The sequence below is a fragment of the Lygodium microphyllum genome, chromosome 5 (genome assembly GCF_053477565.2).
Source record: "Lygodium microphyllum isolate KBCC chromosome 5, Lygodium_microphyllum_v1.1.10, whole genome shotgun sequence".
NCBI classification, from domain to species: domain Eukaryota; kingdom Viridiplantae; phylum Streptophyta; class Polypodiopsida; order Schizaeales; family Lygodiaceae; genus Lygodium; species Lygodium microphyllum.
Window position 1 is genome coordinate 20,210,806 of NC_141139.1, and position 19,276 is coordinate 20,230,081.

The following is a 19,276-nucleotide window of genomic DNA, read 5'->3' on the forward strand; positions in this document are numbered from 1 at the left end:
ATATTGGTTACTATAAAAAATGGGGCTAGACAAGCTGCAGTGCCTTTCTAAACAAGCCAATGGTTCAAGGGCGCTCTATGAACCTCCCTCGTTTCTTTGTTGTATGTATGTGTCTACGCGTTTTCACTTATTTGCACGCATCTGAGCGAGGGTAGTTTATCATTGGTTTTTATCTTATCAAGGGAAAGCATAGCCTTTTCTGATAAGATAGTTTCATATTAAGACTTTTATTTGCTCCATCAGGGGGAAGGGGAGGACTTGAAGAGATCATGCCTAGCCCATATAACCCAAATCAACAATCGATAGAAAATAGTGATCATTCTCGTCCATAGTTGATTTCTATTAAATATATATTTGCATAATGATTTGTTTGTTCCTTTGTTGTGCCTATTATTAGTTTAATAGAGTGATTTTTTTCATTCTGCTTTTCTTTTACAGCAAGAAAATGTCAGCTAACAAATTACTTATTTTCTATGGAAAAAACTATGCTAGGTTGGCCAGGAAAGCTGGCAAATTCTGCACCCATTGGAAAGCAAAAACAACTTACTATTTTGTCTCATTCTCAAAGGCAAGAATGCTCTTGAATAGCTACCGGTGCTTTCGACTAAAGTTCCATTTTTTAATGCAACAAAGCATATACTGTTTGTTCATATAGCGGTGCACAATGTTTTATCATCTCATTTAGACATGATTGCGCAATCATTTCTGTATTTGAATGCAAGCCAGATAATTATAGTTCATGTTATTCCTTGGATTCAAACCATAAAGTTTCCTAAATAGTAAGAAAATGCTACAAATCTATTTAAATGGCTTCGCTTCTTGCCTCGGAAGTGGTTTTAACAAAGTTGCTTAAAGTATTTTAACAAAAGAGAACAAAACCCACTAGACGAACGACAACCGATATTTCCTCATTGTACATCAATGTTCATCCCGAACTCAAAACACTGAAAATTAAAATGGCAAATAAAAGCAACTTGTGCGTAAATTTCACTTATATTCCTTTGTCCTTTTTCCTCTATTTTCGATATTCATGAAAGTTTGCTGGCGAGCTAGCGGACATAGAAAAGGACAAGCTTATTTTTAGACTTGTTTCGAGGTAAAAGGTTCGCAAAAATGCAATAGCATTTATTGCATCAATATGGTAAAAACGATACGGAAAGCAATAGTGTTTCATTCAAAAGGGCTCTGAGTGCATATAAAGGTTCTAGCCTTAGTCAGACAAATAGATTGGCTAGGGTTGCTGAAAGTGAAAGTGCATAGCTTTCATTTCGCTTAATAAAAAATAGAAATAAAAATCCAAATGTAAATAAGATTTGTCAGTATTAGAAGTTTAGGTAAACCTTTTTTTTTTTGGCTTCCATTACAAGAAAAATATAGACTAGTAATAAAGCCGAATTCTTGTTTTCAAATTATTGCCCGCCATTGTAACATTTAAGCAGAAAGTCATAAGTACAAATGCACCGATTATGTAAAGTGTTTAGCTCTTGTCCACAAAAATAAGTTCTGTTTCGTTTCTAACAGCGCTAACGCATTTAAAGCACTCTCTATTACTATAAACACATTTTAGTTATGCCTAGGCCTCATGAGTTCACTTAAAGCACGTTATGTCCTTGTACATGTATTGGTTGAGAAGTTAGGCAAAAGGCTTTTATGGTGTTTGGTTTGCATTATTAGAACCGAAGGCAACCTCGTGAAATTTTGTGTTTGTGCCATTTTATTACAAATGTTTATATGGCAATAAAGTAAGGTAAATAAGTGGAAACGATAGTACGGATAGATTGTAATGCTCCCGGATACACATTGGAAAAACTAGCTTTTAGGCCTTATTCTTGCTTATTTGCAAATATACGTTGTAAAAAACCAGCTTTTCTAGCCTTATTATTGTCGACATTACTTTTGTTGATTAGCTGGCCGATCTTATTTTTACAAGTAAATTTTTGTTACTGTCTTCTGCTGTCAGATTGAACTGATTTAACATCGATATGTAGAGGACCAGAACATGCCATTGAGGCAAAGATGAGAGTTCATCTCAGAAAGTTCATATGATTTTGTTCAATAAATCTACATAGTTTAATGACTTAAACCACTACGGATAGAAGGATTTGAACCTTCATGACTAAAGCCACCAGAACCTAAACCTAGCATGTCTACCAATTTCACCATATCCGCAGGCTATCTATGCAATAATAGCTAATAAGAACCTAAACTTTTGTTCATTAGATAGGACTAGCGCTTTAAACAAAAAAAAAGTTAATGTCTCGTCCCATGTGCCAGCGCTGCCAGAAAAGTTGAAATACTATCTCAGTCTCCTTGACTGACTCGTTTGTTAGCCTATTAAGAAAGAAAACACTATGTAAGCCTTTAGAAAAGATAACTTCGTTCATAAACGACGCAAATCACTCTTAGGAGTAAAGGACAAACTGCATGAGAATGCCAACTTATTTGAATGCAGCATAATTGTGAATGGAGAAGGATTTGAACTTTTGGTCTTTTTACAAATACATTGATTTTCAAGATCGCTCAGACATGCATTCCTTGTATCACTACAAGGGAATGGGGCAATAGCGACGCCGATTAGCGACGTCGGATATCGGCGTCGCTATATGCGTCGCAGACGCAAATAACGACGCATATAGCGACGCCAATTGCGACGCCGTAGGGAAAAAAAGCGCGGCCGAAACCAGAGCGCCGTTTTCATTTTCTTTTCTTCGCCTTTTGAGAGCGAGAGCGAGGGAGAGAGCCAAGGCTTTGTGAGAGAAGAGGAGGAAGAGACTTGCTGCCGCCACCACCGTTGTTCGCGAAGGAGAGGAGGAGCCCTCGTTGCAAAGAGAAGCCACCCATGCTCGCCATATCTCATTGGTGAGTCTCCCTCTCTCTTTCTTTTACTTGTTGAAGGTTTAAATTGTTCTCTTTTGTTTGTTTAGGAGAGGAAAATGAAAGAGAAGGAGAGGGAGAGGGAGAGAGAGGGAGAGAAAGAGAGGGAGAGGGAGAGGGAGAGAAAGAGAAAGAGAGGGAGAGTGCATTCTCTCTCTCTCTCTCCCTTTTGCTTGTTTAATGTTTAAATTACTTTCTTTTTTGCTTGTTTAGGAGAGGAAACGAGAGAGTAAGAGAGAAAGAGAGGGAGAGGGAGAGGAAGAGGGAAAGAAAGAGAAAGAGAAATAGAGGGAGAGGGAGAGGGAGGGGGAGGAAATAGGAGAGGGAGAGAAAGAGAAAGAGAGGGAGAAGGAGGGAGAGTGCATTCTCTCTCTCCCTCCCTCTCCCTTTTGCTTGTTTAATGTTTGAATCACTTTATTTTTTGCTTGTTTAGGAGAGGAAATGAGAGAGAAAGAGAGTGAGAGGGAGAGGAAGGGGAAGGAAATGAGAGAGGGATAGAAAGAGAAAGAGAGGGAGAGTGCATTGTATCTCTCCCTCTCCCTTTTGCTTGGAGGATGTTTAAATCACTTTATTTTTTGCTTGTTTAGGAAATGAGAGAGAAAGAGAGATAGAGAGGGAGAGGGAGAAAAAGAGAAAGAGAGGGAGAGGGAGAGGGAGGGGGAGGGGGAGGGGAAGGAAATGAGAGAGGGAGAGAAAGAGGGAGGGGGAGGGAGAGGGAGGGAGGGAGAGGGAGAGGGAGAAAGAGGGAGGGAGAGGGAGAGGGAGGGGGAGGGAGAGAAAGAGAACGAGAGGGAGAGGGAGAGGGAGAGAAAGAGAGGGAGAGGGAGAGGGAGGGGAAGGAAATTTAAGATAATATACGTATTGGTAATGGTATGCAATGTGCTTTGCATACGGCCACGTACTTCATCAAAATGAACCCAAAATTATTGTTATAGAAGAAGAAACCCTTAAATTGAGTATATGATAATTTCTCCCAGGTCTTATGACTATGAGTAGAATTGATTGAAATAAATTTTATTACCATAGTTATAAAATTTCATAGATGGCGCGCATTAATTTTAAAATGGATTACTTATACTCAAAGCCGAGATATAACAAAAAATTATCTACCGGGACAAACAAATCTTTGAGCATGATACAAGGCCGAGATATAACATCGGAAAATCTCTCGACTACTATATACAATGCAAGGTTTATGGTCAACTTGCAACTTGACGTACATCTCCATAAAGCTATCCATTTAAGCCTCGTTTGCTATAATGTAGATAAGATGGCAAACGAAGAAGGTCCTATTGTTCAAGACCGCGAGTCGTATCTTAATCAGCGTGTCCCATGTCCTTGCTCTCAATGCAAGTTGGCAATTAGACGAAAACACCGATTGTCTATAGAACACGTACGATGATTTGGCGAGTTTCAATCTGAGATCATTGATCAGGCGATTGCAGATTTTCAGCAAACGGTAATTTGAAGTTAGCATTTTTCATGCATTGTACTCTCAAGCTAATTGAAAACCATATACAATAAGATTGGGTCTTGTTGGCAAATTTTGTATCCAGGGGGGTGATGTCTCAACCCAAGGGGGAGTGCACCCTTTGCAGCCAATTAGAAGAGTTCGTGGACGTGCGATGGATGGATTGCAGGAGCCAATCGACCACTCGCAAGGCCCATCTATACCGTCAATGCCAGAGGAGACAGACAACCTTCCCGACCTGCCTACAATCTTGGAGCCTGAGATGGAGGCAATGATCGAAGCATTGATTCCCATGGATGTTGAGACATCTGACCCGCTTAGAGAGGAAGCATCCATACCATTATATGATGGGTGCCGAGTATCTCGGTTGAAGACATTGCTTGCACTCTTAAGTGTGCAAGCAAAATACGGTTGGAGCGATACGAGTGTGACTGAGTTATTCAGGTACCTTGCACACAGACTTCATTGTTTTTTTTAAAACAGTATTATTGCAAACATGGATGGATTTTTTTTTAAACAGTATTATTGCCAAGTACCAGATTGCAAGGCAAGATCGAGAGGAAGCGCGAGCTGAATTCCGACGCAGTACGCATCACCGACCGATTCGATATCCCGAAGGCATGGAGGAGATGCCGCGGTTTATGTCAACACGATGGTTGCATGGAGCCTTGACCGCAGCATCCAGCGAAGGGACAGAGGTCTCAATGGAGGAGTGGGAGTTCTCGAGGGGATGTAGTCCAAAGGTAATGAGGGGTTTAGAATGTGTCGTATCTAAATTTGCTTGCTACATCTAATTTGAGTGTTTCAATGTGCAGTACAAAATATATAGTGCAGCGTGGTTGTGCGGACGGCATTTTCGGGTGGAGCGTATTGACAAAATGTGCTCCACAATGGACTGTGGTGTCATGGCAAGGTTTGAGCAAGAGAGCCGGCGACGAGCAACGGATCTGAACACGGTTGTGGATGAGATGGAGTATTTTGGGAACTTGCAAAGTATTATTACGGTGGATTACTGTAGCTTCTCCATGATAATATTCGATGTGCAGTGCTTCAAAGTGGTACTTGGAGGAGCTGGCGCAACAGTTCGACGAGGTCCATCTGGATTTCTTGAAATAGATTGCGAAAAAAAATGGATGGATTTGCGCGACACCTTTGTGTTGTCGGCCCATTGTGAACAGGTACAACTAGTCATTTGCTTGCTAATTGTAATACGACATGGTTTATGTCGCAATGGTTTGAAGCCGCTTTGTAAGTGTTTGTGAACAAGTAATCTTCTATCCAAATCCCCGACAACCTTGATGGTGGTATGTTATACCTTCAACTCCTTGAGGTGCGAGAGTATACGATCAAAGCGATGTTCCAGGCATAGATGAAGAAAATATGCAAATAGAGGGATCGAAATTACAAGGGGTGGAGGCCACCGCAAGCTTGGAGCCCGCATCGGCTAACAATGATGGAAATACAGAAGTCGTAGAATTTTTTGAGAACGAGGCAGACTCGTTCTTTTGTGGTGACATGTCTATCAACCTTCCAGTGTATGCAGAGTTGTGTCAGGAGATTAACATGGGACCATAGAATACTTCATTCTTGGAGAATTGTATTACTCAATTCGTTGTTTAGATCTTCCATAAAGGTAGATAAGATATGCATTTTAAGAGGGATTTTTCAAAAATGATTTATATTAATGTGCTTTGTATAGTTTAAATTGATTATTCTAACATTATTTTTTATCTGTGCAGGTATCGACATTTTCAGGATGAGTCGAGGGATGAGCGATGAGGAGTTTTAGGAGATGATGGCACGTATGTCTCTAGATCAGCTCGCGAGATTCAGAGAGATGGCAGATTAGGGGCTGTCTCGTTCTTCGTCAGGCCGCTCTGCTAGATCAGCTTCAGCGCGATCAGATGCTTCAGCTTCGAGCAGACGATCTCGACGCTCACGACTTGGGCCAGAGGGAGGGACTGCGACTACAGGAGGATCAGGGGGGTGCTGCTGTGGAGACACGAACGCGGTGTCTCCGTCTCATCGTTTAGCTGGAGCTCGGTCACCTCCAGGATTTGTCACACCTGTGGGAACGTCCACTCCAGTTACTTCGGCTTTTGCGCAGCCGTTAGCAGATGTCACGCCTTTTGGTGGCACTCCTTTTGGTGGCACCCCTTTGAGTGGCACTCCGGGAGAGGGTACCCCCGTCGGTACACCGGATGTACAGGGGTCTCCTGGATATGCCCAGGAGCGTGGACGGAGATGGGAGAGGGCCCATACAAGGCACACTCCTAGGGATTATGGATACCTAGTGGATGGCAGGTCAGGAGCCATCATCATGAATGATGAGGGGAGAAGGGTGATGGCTCGCATGAGGAAGTTGTGCCAACAAGTTTTTCGACACAACGTCCTGGATCATTGGTGGAACATACCGGAGGGGAGTAAGGAGTACATAGTAGCATCCTTGCACGAGGAGTTCCCGGTGCCAGCTGCAGTGGATAGATTCTCTACGGGCTGGATGATGGATTGCATGCGTGCATACATGTCACATAGACGATCCGACGCATGCAAGGCAATCAAGAGTGGGGCTCCAAAGCCCGAGTGGTTAGATGCAGACGACTGGTGCCGACTGAGGGAGGAGGCTACAAATTCGCCAAGACGTTGGAGTCAGCAGCGGGAGGCGGCGAGGGCACGAATCGAGGCCGGATCGGTACATCATCTTGGGAGTAGCAGCCACAGGACATATTTGGAGGACTTTGTAAGTTTCTCTTTTGTTTTGCTTATTTGTTTTTTTGAGATATTCTTTGTACTGACAATCATGTTTATAACAGTTAGCATTTTGTTTTCTTTGCAGCACTCCATTACAAATCGCGATCCGCAGGGCCTTGAGACTCGATATGCAGAGAGGCATGGTCTCAGATCATTGATCAACCGATTGTATAGACGCGGCGGCCCAGTAAGTCACTCATCTTTCTTGTCCGTAGTTACCATGAGATATTTGAATGCATTATTATATGGTGGATTGATATGTTGTTTCTTTTCCTGCAGAATCCGTTTGATGCTCCTTTGCAGCGGGAAGAGCTTTCGGGGGACGACGATTTGTAGCTCGCCCTTGGATCCTTAGAGCTCACATACATTTAGTTTTTAGTCGCCCGATCTATGTAGACATTTTCTATGTATTAGTGATATTGTTTTATGATTGTACCAATCGCATTTTATGCGATATCATGTATTTATTTCATCTCTCAGTTTTATGATTTCAGTATACATTCTTTTTGTTTGCAAACGCTTTGTATGCAGCAGTGCAGAAACTATTTTGTATGGCTCCTGCCCTGCCACAAAATTTTTTTTTTCTCTATTACCGTCGCTATTTGCGTCGCAAATTTATTGCACGCGTCGCTATTGTCGTCGCTATCAGCGTCGCAAATTCTCTGTAACTGTCGCTATATGCGTCGAAAAAACGCATATAGCGACGATTCTATGGCGTCGTCAATAACGACGCTTTTTGCGACGACGGGGGCAAATTTTGTTGTTTGTATTTTCGTCGCTTTAAACGTCGCTATAAGGTCTATATCTTGTGTATTTCGCCAAATCTTGCACTTAAAATTGGCCATAATTGACTATACTGTCAGATAACCATTCTAATGAAAGTATATAGGAACAAGCTTTAAAGAAAAAAAGAAAATAGCGTTCTGTCAATCGAATCAAATCCTTTCCTAGCAAAGTGAAAGAAGTTAATAGGTCTTTTTTGCCATTCAAGATCCCACAATAGCCAGGTCTGTTATTGAACTTATTGCCTTGATTTAATGGCTAGATTGTTTGCTTAGTTTCGGGCACTTTGCTTCTGGTTTAACTAAAGCACTTATGTAAGTTTTATTACTATTACCTTATTATGTATTTAATTTTTGGTTTTTTATGAAACGAGGTTTACATTAAGGACTAAGTGAGTAGCAAAGGATGTTGCTTACTTTAAAGAAATTAGCTTTGGCGTTGCAATTAGTTTTTAATTTACTATAGCTACTATTTTTTATGTTAATGTGTTATTGTTTCTTGAAACTTTTTCCTATCCTCCTTTTAATTTTCTCCAAGCTATTTTAGTTCCCATTCTCGTTTTACATCTTTTAGCTTGCTTAGATCTTTTTACAGTAGCCTGGTTTTTATTAACATAAAAACTTAAGATATGATTGTAAAAAAACTATTTCCTAATGCAATTACAAAATTAATTGTGTTGTTTTCGTCAGTTGCCAGATTTTTTATTTTGTAAATTAGCTAAGGATATGCAAACCATTTATACCAATTGAGGCATAGAAAAGAGATTTCAACAGATACCTTAAATATGGCACATACGCACGCATGGAAACCAAGTGAAACAAAAAGGGGTTTGTTATAAATTAAAGACTTCCTCCCAACACTCCGAAATAAGCTACTAAAAGCAAACAACCACATTCAATTCCTTTGTGGTTGGTCTGAGAGAAGTGCCGAATGAAACTAGAATATCCCTATCCATTGACGATTCAATCCCTTATTATTTTATCTCTTCTTTGTTATTGCAATAGATTAATCATCTGTGTCGATAGAACTTGTAAAGGATCTACTTCATTTCCTTTCTGTCTCATAGAAAATGGAATCAATGGGTTATTTATATACGCTTAGGGACATCTGTTTTTGAAAACATTACCTGTAGCAAAAATAACATAAAGTTATTTGCTTGCACAGCAAGCATAAGTTTCTTAATTTCAAACTACTAAGTGAAGTGGTCTTAAACCAATTAATCGTTACAGAAGATCTTGTAGCTGTCCTTGTGGTTGGATGTTGGGGGAATAGTTTAACATGGTAGAACACTGGTCTCCAAAACCATTGGTTAAGGGTTCAAGTCCCTTTTCTCTTGAGCACCCAATTCAGCAGATAATAGTATCTGATCGGATATGAGCTACATAGTGTAAAGAAACAATTAGCAAAGATCTTCTAATGCCTAGCTTAATTGGATGAAGTGTAACTGCTCACCTTTTTTTTTTAAAAGTGAACCTACATGATGTAAGATAAGCAAAAGTACATTAAAGTATAAATTGATCAAATTTATTTATCCGCAAAAACATAAACTAGAAAAGTATGTTGTTAATTCTATACCATAAAAGCAGAATCATAAATTAACTTTTTATCATGATTTTATTGCATCCATTCATTTGTTAGTTATCCTTTGTGGTTTTTGTTGCATTGTTATCTTAAAATCTTTTTTTTGTGGTTTCCGCTGCATTGCTATCCCAAAGTCTTCTATCCATTGTCATCTTGATGCGTCCATATGGTGTATTAGTTCGAATGTTAAACACAGAATAAGTTTATGAAAAGAATGCTTTTTCAATAACTGACTTATAACGGTGAAACCAGCTGTTTCTAAGAATAATGGCCATACCGTGGGAAGTCGTGAAAGCTTCTCTCCCTTTGTTGCAGTCGAGTGTTTCAGCCTTCAATGAGAAATAAAGTGGGTCGAGTCTTGAGATGAACATGTCAAGTTCGGTAGGAACCTCGATTGGCTAATGTCAACCCAAACAAAAATACGCCAGGAAAACCAACACTTAAACAGTCCAGGATCCCACCGGCTCTTGTTCCCACTTTAAGGTCCTCCGGAACCTCATTCTTAGGAAATCCTTCTCATAGCTACAAGCTAGCTCATTGACCTCGTAATGACTGATTTGAAATATCAGAGCATGATTATTAATGCTAACACGTCGGTTCTCACCCCGGCCGCGAATCCATCCCGAACCCTGATTAAGCCATTAAATGCTAATCAATTGGCAGCTACCTTATTTTACGGTTGTCTTGGTTACTACGCTGCCTGTACACCTAACTGTAATGGAATTAAACCCTTGACCAATACAGAAATCACGGCTTTAAAGTAAAGAATAGGGCGCCCACCGTAAAGCAGATCCAGGCTACTCAACAAAAACTCGGTGAAGAGGCCATGTCGCAAGCTAAATTAGTATATCATAAATTTGGATTCAATATTGATCTAGTTTTTCCTACAAAACAAAAAAAAACCATGAACAAGCAGTTCAATTGCAAATCTGGGGACAATCCCGTTAAAAATAGGGCCGTACGCAGAAAGAAAAATGCAGGTTGCTCAATATGAAAAAGAACTTCTTAACCCTTTTTCTTTCAATAAAACAAAGTGAGATCGGGAAAAAGGAAAGATAGAAAATTAAGTAAATAGAATGGTAGGATGAGGGCTCTGCACCCATGTTTATAGCAATTTCTATACCCACTCTTGGCAGCCAGCAACCGATAATCTTTGTTTTTTTAGGTGCTGAATAACAAATCTTGACTTCGGAGACAAAGCTCCTTTTTTCAAGACATTTCCAAACCAACAAGATAGGTGCATGAGCGATGCAGCCAGCCTGGTTGATTTTCCATCTCGTGCCTTGCTAGCCAGGCCAGCCTGTTGCCATTTCCTACACTTTTTATTATCCTTGAAAGCAGGCAACTGGTGGCGAACCTATTGTTCCATGATAATATTGCAGAGCTTGGCTTGCCGATGCACAAAACAGAAAGAAAAAGGACATCAGATTTTTCTAATGATCGTGCCGGGCCATCCTAACCATTCCTCTCACCAATTTGGTCATTGGAAACCAGGTCTGGAGGGGAGAGATTTAGATCCAGCGGTGTTTCAATGCCAGATTGTCACTCCCAACAAAAATTAACCAATTCTTCTACCACCACAGATGGCTCTAATGTACTACAAATGCTAGGCCATATATAGATTAGCTGCTGTATGCAAGCATCAGACGTTTGTTGGGCATCTCTTAATAAAGGTAGTAGTTGTTTGGCTAGGTATTGGAGCAACTCTACCCATCGATAGGTCTTTAACTCTGGGACTCTTTTGAAATTAATCTAGCAAGAATTAGGAGTTATTCTTTTGCGTCGCACACAACAAGTGATTCTATTCACAACAGTCTAGAGAGTTCTTGTTCTAGTACAAGAACTCTCTAGATTTGTTAGAACCTAATTATTTCTCCTTAGAAAATTCTAATTCTCGAATTGGACTAAATGAGATTTTCCATCTTATTTATTTTGTGATCATTCATTGATTAGAATCTCAGAAACGCAAAAACTATTTTTTACTAGTTGAGAATATTAGTGATTTGTCAATCACTTATTCTTTTTCTATAACCTTTTACTAGGCAATTCGATCGAAAAACGTTCCCATAATAATTTCACAATCTGGTCAGCGGATCTCTTTCCAAAACTTTTAATTTTTTTCAAATCCTCCTGACTGTAATCCAATAAATCTAAAACTGTATTTATATTGGATCTTTTGAGACAATGATAGACTCTAGCAAGTAATTCTAATTGATCAATGAATGTATTCTTTGATATAGCTTCCCTAGCTGATTTATCCATGTCGTTCCAATGAGAAGAAGCAGCTGAAAAGAATATCATTGCTTTCAAAACAATTAGCATTTCTTTTCATTTGCAGAAAGGGATCAAATAAATCTATGAGATTTTTGGAAGCCTCATAAAGTGCTTCACTTGGGGTCATACTACCATCGGTCCATGTTTCAATGAATGATATTTCCCCAATTTCTTTCGGACTTTCAAATGGATGTATACTATGACTTGCGTTTCGGACAGGCGTAAATATGGCATCAATGGGAAATTCCCCACTCTTATATTCCTCAGAGTTATTTATTTGATATCCATAACCCTTTTCAATTATTAGATCAATATTCGGAGAAATTGGTTGGGTAACAGTCGCTATGTACTGTGAATGATCAACTGCCCGCACGGTGGGTGGTAATAAAATATCCCCAACAGTGACCTTTTTGGGACCAGTTACATATAAAGAAGCCTCTTGAATATCACGAGAATCACTTCTAAATACAGTCTCTTTCAGATTAACTAAAATATCATGAATTGTCTCTTAAATACCCATTATAGTAGAATACTCGTGCACCACTCCCTTGAATTTGGCATATGTTATACTTGTGCCTTCTACTTCTCCCAACAAAGCCTTACACATTGCAATTCCCACAATACCAGCCTGTCCACGTTTAAAGGGGGATATACGAAGCGGCTGTAATAAAGACAATCAGTTTCTATTTTGGATTCGACACATTTACATTGTACTGTTTGACTAGAAATCGAGATTCCATTTTGAGTCATACTGAAATCCTTCCCTGTTTAATGACATATTCAAAAATCAGACACGTCTTTTTTTTGGAGATTTGCATCCATTATGAGGCATTGGGGTCACATCACGGACGAAACTGAGGGTTATACTGCTTCGACAAATAGCTCGTAGAGCCGTGTCCCTTCCCGGACCAAGTCCACTTATCATTACTTCCGCTTGTTTAACACTCCGATCGATGATTGGATGACATTTTTGGTTGCAGTCTGAGCAGCAAATGGTGTACCCTTTCGTGTGCCTTTGAATCCAGAAACACCCACTGAGCACCAAAGGGCGACTTATCCTCAAATATCCGTAATAGTAACGATGGTATTATTAAAGCCTGTGTGAATATGAAAAATTCATTTGGGTAGGCTGCGCTTCCCCTTCCGTGAACGATTCTTTTTTTGATATTTCGTCATATTTAGTTGGTTATTCATGATGAATTGATTATCCTAGCTTATTCTAATTTTTGTCTGGTGCACCGTCACCCCTGCCTCTGTTTATGTCTCGGGTTAAAACATATCACCATAATTTGTCTCCGTCTACGGATCAATCGACACTTTTCACATATTTTTCGAATAGAGGCGCGAATTTTCATATCTGTAACTCTAGGTTGATTTAATAAGTTCGTGTTATGAACCAGGCAAGCCTCTCTTCCTTGATGGATGCCCCAATCCTTCCCTTTGCTTCCTCATGATCAGAAAAGAAAATCTATTAATTGAAAACTCGATAAACATTGAATAGTCAAAATTTCATCTAAGTATCGTTTATTTGCTTATTCTTGAGGCGATACGTGATTCGTCCCTTGGTAAGATCATAAGGACTTAATTCGACCCTCCCTCTATCTCCCAACGGTATTCTTACGTAATTATGTCAGGTTCTTCTTGTTATGTGAGTCAAGACTTGACATCCATTGTCTAAGCATACTCGAAACATTGCATTGGGAAGTGATTCCGACTGTCCCTTCTATATCAATCAGATCTTGTTTCTTCATCATTTAGAAGTAATCATTCTTTTATTTCGGTATTTTCAACTTCGTATTTACAATGAATCATTGCATATTGTTAAAATCTTTATGAGAAAAAATAGATACGCTTTTTTGGGGGGGGCGCTCACGCAAACACTTTAACAAATAAATTTCTTTCATCAATAAATATGCAACTATTGGCGATACCATAGTGGCCGTGGTCAAGGAAGCTGTACCCAACATGTCTCTTAAAAAATCGGAAGTTGTTAGAGCAGTGATAGTTCGTACTCGTAGAGAGTTAAAACGAATAAATGGAACGATTCTAAAATTTGATGATAATGCAGTAGTTGTTGTCAATCAGGAGGGTAATCCAAAAGGAACAAGGGTTTTTGGGCCAGTAGCTAGAGAATCAAAAGAATATGGTCTTACTAGAATAGTTTCACTGGCTCCTGAAGTGTTGTAACCAAAACAAAAAGTAAGAATGATGAAATGTTCAATAAATGAGAGTTAAGAATTCAATGAACTTATTACTTTTCTAGAATTTCCAAACAAAAGTGTTGGGTGGATTACAAAACAGAGAGACCGAAATTTAGTGAGATATGTAAAAATAGATAGATGAATCCTCTTTGTTAATACTTTTGTTAATGCTAAAAGGAACTCTTGTCTTTCACTTCTCTTTGTTTTACTGTATTATTGAAATACTGATATCTTCTCAGATTCATCCATTATAACGATGGAACCAATTGGTTAAATTCGAGTAATTGGCAATTAGTCACGTAATGCAAGGCGAATCTTGATTCATCAACATGAAAAAAATCTCGGGTAGGATTCATCTTGACAAATAAAAATAACAAATTGGAATCCCTTTTGAGAGTAAATAATTATTGATTGATATGTTACGAATAACGATATAATTTCTGCCGCAATCACTACTATCCGAAATGGAAATATGAGGAAAAGCCCAATGATTAGGATACTTGCTACTACAGGAACGACGAGAGGTATTGGAAGGGTTCTGCCAGAGGAAGGTTTTGTAAAAAGCATAGCGGAACACAAAGAAAATCAACAATATTTTTTAGATATAGGTCTTAAATACAGAGGTAGGAAGAGAAAAGCTTATATAACAGCTATCCAATGCGTTAGTAAACCTGGGTTAAGAATCTATTCGGATCACCGAGGGATTCCAAGAATTTTGGGTGGTTGGTATTGATAAGATCAATCCAAATTGTTTACGCTTCTTTAATTTGTTCAAACCAATATAATCTAAAAAAAAGAATTGCTTATTCGGCTCGTCAAAGTGGTTCAACACATTGTTGTGCGTAAAAAGGACTGTGAAATGGTTCAAAGCATTTCGGTAGATTTCATTGGCGGAAAAAAGAAATCCATACGAACGATATTGTAACAAGGACTTATTGGACGTGTATTGGCAGACAATGTCTATTCAAACCAGAAATGTATTGCTATTCGTGACCAGGATATTAGTGATGGGCTAGCCAGTAATTTGGTCTATGCGAAGCAACCAATACACATAAGATCTCCTTTAACATGCAGAACCATTTTTTGGATATGTCAGTTGTGTTACGGTTGGAGTCTCGCCCACCATGACTTAGTCGATGGCCAGCTGCACCTATCATCCTTGGTGCTGTTAAATCTTTTACTCCAATGAAATGAAAAGAATGCATTACAAAAAGAGAGAGAGAGAAAGTGCCACGCTAATTAGAAATTTTGCATGTGAGAAAGAGAGAGAGCACCTGCCACCATGCTAATTTTCTATTTTTTAAATTCTAGCCTCCCAAGAAAATCATACATTTGACATGTCAGCGATGTCAGGTTTGTGGTTTAGGCTCGGGAAAAATAAGAGAGAGTATAGATATAGATTAGATAGAATAGGAAGTTGTAGTTGCGGTCGAAGTGGGCAGCGGTCAATGGCCGGCCTCTTCTGCCAGCAGCAGCAGCTATGCCTCGTTCCAGCAGCGATAACGAGCACGGGCTTTACGGCAGCCCTGCCCTTCCCACTACCGCAGCGGCCCAATCGTCATCGTCATCCTCTTCTCAGAACGGTCAGAATTCTCCCACCTATGTTATGATATGCCACGGAGCTAACAATCTCCAATGGCTGAAGCTAACATTCACGCGGGATTTGCAGGTGTGCCGCAACGGTGAAGCTCGTGATGCCCCTCCCTCCGACAGAGTGTTTGTTGCTGGTGCGACTGGCAAGACTGGTAGAAGAATCGTGAAGGAACTGCTAGCCCAAGGTGCTTATGTTCGAGCTGGAGTGCGGGACCCCGATGCAGCCAAGGCTATCCTGCCAGTCAATAATGCCAGCCTAGAAGTCGTAAGACATTCCAAACCCATGGCCTGTATTCCGAGTTATTTTAAAGTCTGAAAGGAATAGTTAGGCTCAGCTACACAAACAAGAAAACATCTTTGTCATCCTTTAAGCTACTCATGTGTGTAATGTGATGCCAGATTCGTGTGGGCATACAATGGACACATTCTTTTGTGATATTTGATGGATCACTTTGTATGTTATTGGGTGTAAGATAGGCCATATTCCTATGTGGTTGTGTGAGAGTGTGCGACGGAAGAGAAACACGAACACTGAGAGAAAGAGAGAGAGAGAGAGTGAGAGCGGAAGATGAAGGAAGAATACTGCACTGATTGAAGAAGAATGCTGATACGAAGGGGTGTTAGAGCGAAGCAATGCGGAAGTGAATGACCGTGACAAAGAGTGAACAGAGAGAGAAGAGAGAGAGAAAGAGACTGAAACATAGAAAATCTGCATTGAAGAATGCTGTATAAGAATGCAGAATTATACATGGGTGTAGAGGAAATATGTGTGTATGTCTCCACCACGAGGATCTCAATTTCTGTCAGCCCCGAGTGCAGTCTCTGTCACCAGCAGGCTGAAATCTGTCAGATGCAAGTGTGGAAGTTTGCTAGAAACTCAGCCTTATAAAGGCTGAAAAGAATGCCTGAAAAATACCTGAAATGATTAGGTTGGCTGCATCCGACAGTCTGACTGCTACCACGTGGCAGACTACCATGTGGCAGGAGATGACTCTCAACAAGGGGATGGACTGATTAGTCCTTGATGTAGCCAATAGTGTTAGTGAGGACACTAGATCAGGCTTATGACGATGGCAGCACCAAGCACGGAGTCTCGGAGTGTGCACATGCATATGACATTGTAGAGAGTGTGTGTCTACCAAGTAGGAAGGCTGATTGTAAATAGTCAACAAAACCAAAAACTAGCTGACTGTATGTTTAGGTGCAATTAATGTTAGCCGACCAGCATTCAATGTAGGTTGCATTGGAAAAATGCAAGAAAAATACCAGGAAGTCATAGAAAAATCTCAGATGGTAGGGACAATGTCTAACAAGTAGAAATAGACTGGGAAAAGCTAAAATTGACCTAGGATGCATATAGGAAGCCGACAACTTAAGGAAATGCATCTAAAAGCCAGAGCATGTATGTCTTTGTTAGACTTTGATAGGAGCTCACAACTAGGAGATGTTAGGTTGACATGACTAATATAGGTAGGATAACATCTCCTCTCAAATCTTGGGAGTATTTGAAAATCCAACAATCTTATGTGATAAAGCATAGGAGCCTAGGGTAAAGGCTTCGTGAAGAGATCTGTTGCATTGTCTGCTGTGTGATAGTAGGCTACTTGTCACGGGGACGTGAAATTTTGAGATGCTTTAATCTTGCTAGTAACATTTGATTAAGTTATTAATCAAATGTGCAAGGTTGTTCAGCACATGTGATGCACATGGGAGTTATTTCATGGGAACGGGCCAAGGACCCCGAGGATGCAGTAGGTGTTAAAGGAAAAAGTTGTGTTAAGCTATGCCAACTGGGTTCTGGTGGTCAGTTGGTGCCAGGATGGACCCTAGGACAATTGTTTGGTCATTAAGTGTTAGTGGTGACACTAGGGACTAGCATTAATTAATTAATTAATGCTAGTCTAAGGGTCAATAGAGGTTGGGAACCACTCCAAGTTGCAAATGGCCTAGCTAATTTCATTACAGATGGGCATGTTTAATTTTGGGCAGGGTCAAAGGGGCTGAAATTAATTTTCAGAATTAATTAATTCTGAAAAATTAATTTAATGGCTGAAAATGCATTAGGAAGGTTGCCACTTGGCAAAACTTTCCCATGCAACTAGGGAGAAGGCTGTTGGAGGGTGGTGGAAGCTGAATTGCAGCCATTCTGAGCTTGGTGGAGGGAGAGGAGGTGATCAGATTTGGCTTTGAGAGGCGACAACAATTGATTGCGTGCCGCGATAGGACAGGGGGCAGCGGGTTTTCTCTTCCGCCTCAAGAGAGGCGGTGGTAGAAGAGGAGGGCTCGCTAGTTGAGTAGCTGAGCTGGTGTTTTACCCCCCTTTTGAAGCTGTTGGTGCCACCAGATTTGTCATCAGAGCTATGAATCAAAAGATACATTTCAGCCGATTTCCCCTCTTTCTACAGCATTCTCTCATCTCCTCCAGTCTATGCTCAAGCATTCTTAGCCATTGGTAGCAGAGTATAGCCAAATTTGGTGGACAACAGAGAGTTTATTGCTATAAATCCTAAATTACAACAGTAATTAGGGTTTAGCAGCCACCTTGGGACCCGTGCCATCAGTCAAAGGCATTGTACACTGAAATCAGCACTGGAAATTCGTGGAATTGTGAGGATTTCAGATGCCAGCCCATCTATTGTGAATTTGGGGCAGCATTTGACCAGTTGGGGTTCCATTAGAGCAAGTCTTGGGTGGAAATCAAGGGGCAATTTGCATGAATGCCTTATTGATTATTGGAACAGCAAGGGGCTTTTGAATCAGCCAAGGAGATCGTGAAATCTCGGCTTGTAATTTATCCATCAGCAATTGAAATTAAAGAAATACCGAAAGGGGCGCCAGTTTTGGGGCCAACAGGGTGTCCACTGTCCAAGTTTATGAAGGTAAAGTGAGCATTTCAGTTTATGTTCATTTACTGATAATTAAGTGCTTAATTAGGTTAAACCACCCTATCCGAGAAGGAAGGTTGGTTTCACTATTGCTAACTCGGAATCCATGATGCGCTCTTAAACATAGTGTTACTAAACCTCAATATGCTTCTTGCAAGCATAGAAGCATGAAATACAGTGCTCTTCGCTAGAGCTAGAGCACTTTGGTTGTCCACATGCAACTCCATAGGTCTAGGCTAGGAAAAGGCAACATGCGGTGAAGCGAAACCACCTCCATAGCAGTAGAACATAATGTATGATACTTTGCCTCTGTAGAAGAAAGGACCACAATAGGTTGCTTCTTACTCCTCAATAAGTTAGCTACCGATCCAAGGGAGAGGCCAAAACCTATAGTGGAGTGTCTCGAACCCACATCACTTGCCTAGTTAGAGTCACTTCAACTAGAGAGAGTAATCTTCTCTCCATACTTGATCGAGTCCCTTGCAAATAACGAAGAATGTGCAAGGCCACTCTTCAATGCTTTTGAGTGGGAATCTTCATGAAATAAGACAACAAAGCCACAATAAAAGAAATATCTGGCTAAATGTGAATAAGCTAGATAAGGGAACCAACAAGATATTGGTAACAGATGGTGTCTGCAAGGGGATCTCTTGTTGTCAAAAGCTTGGACCTTGGGTCCATGGGGCATGAAATATATCGACAATTGGCCATATCAAACTCTGACAGCAACTCAGAGATGCATTTGTGTTGGAAAATAAATATGCCATGTGCCATCTGATAGATCTCCAATCTAAGGAAGAAGTGTAGAATCCCACGATCCATCAAGTCAAACTCCTATCTCAAAATCTCTGGGGTTTGATCAA

At 40.3% G+C, this 19,276-nt stretch overlaps 1 protein-coding gene across 2 annotated transcripts in view; it reads left to right on the forward strand.

The window, feature by feature from the left end:
* Positions 1–15,331: 15,331 nt before the first annotated feature.
* Positions 15,332–19,276, forward strand: part of LOC148035572 (uncharacterized protein At2g34460, chloroplastic-like) — a 41,833-nt gene continuing 37,888 nt past the window's right edge. For both annotated transcript variants that reach the window (XR_015690844.1, XM_087677537.1), the window contains exons 1-2: positions 15,332–15,518; positions 15,605–15,793. Coding sequence is in view for 1 of the 2 variants with exons in the window: in XM_087677537.1 (XP_087533663.1) it covers positions 15,384–15,518; positions 15,605–15,793 (324 nt within the window). In the remaining variant the exon portion in view is untranslated. The remainder of the gene's footprint in view (positions 15,519–15,604; positions 15,794–19,276) is intronic.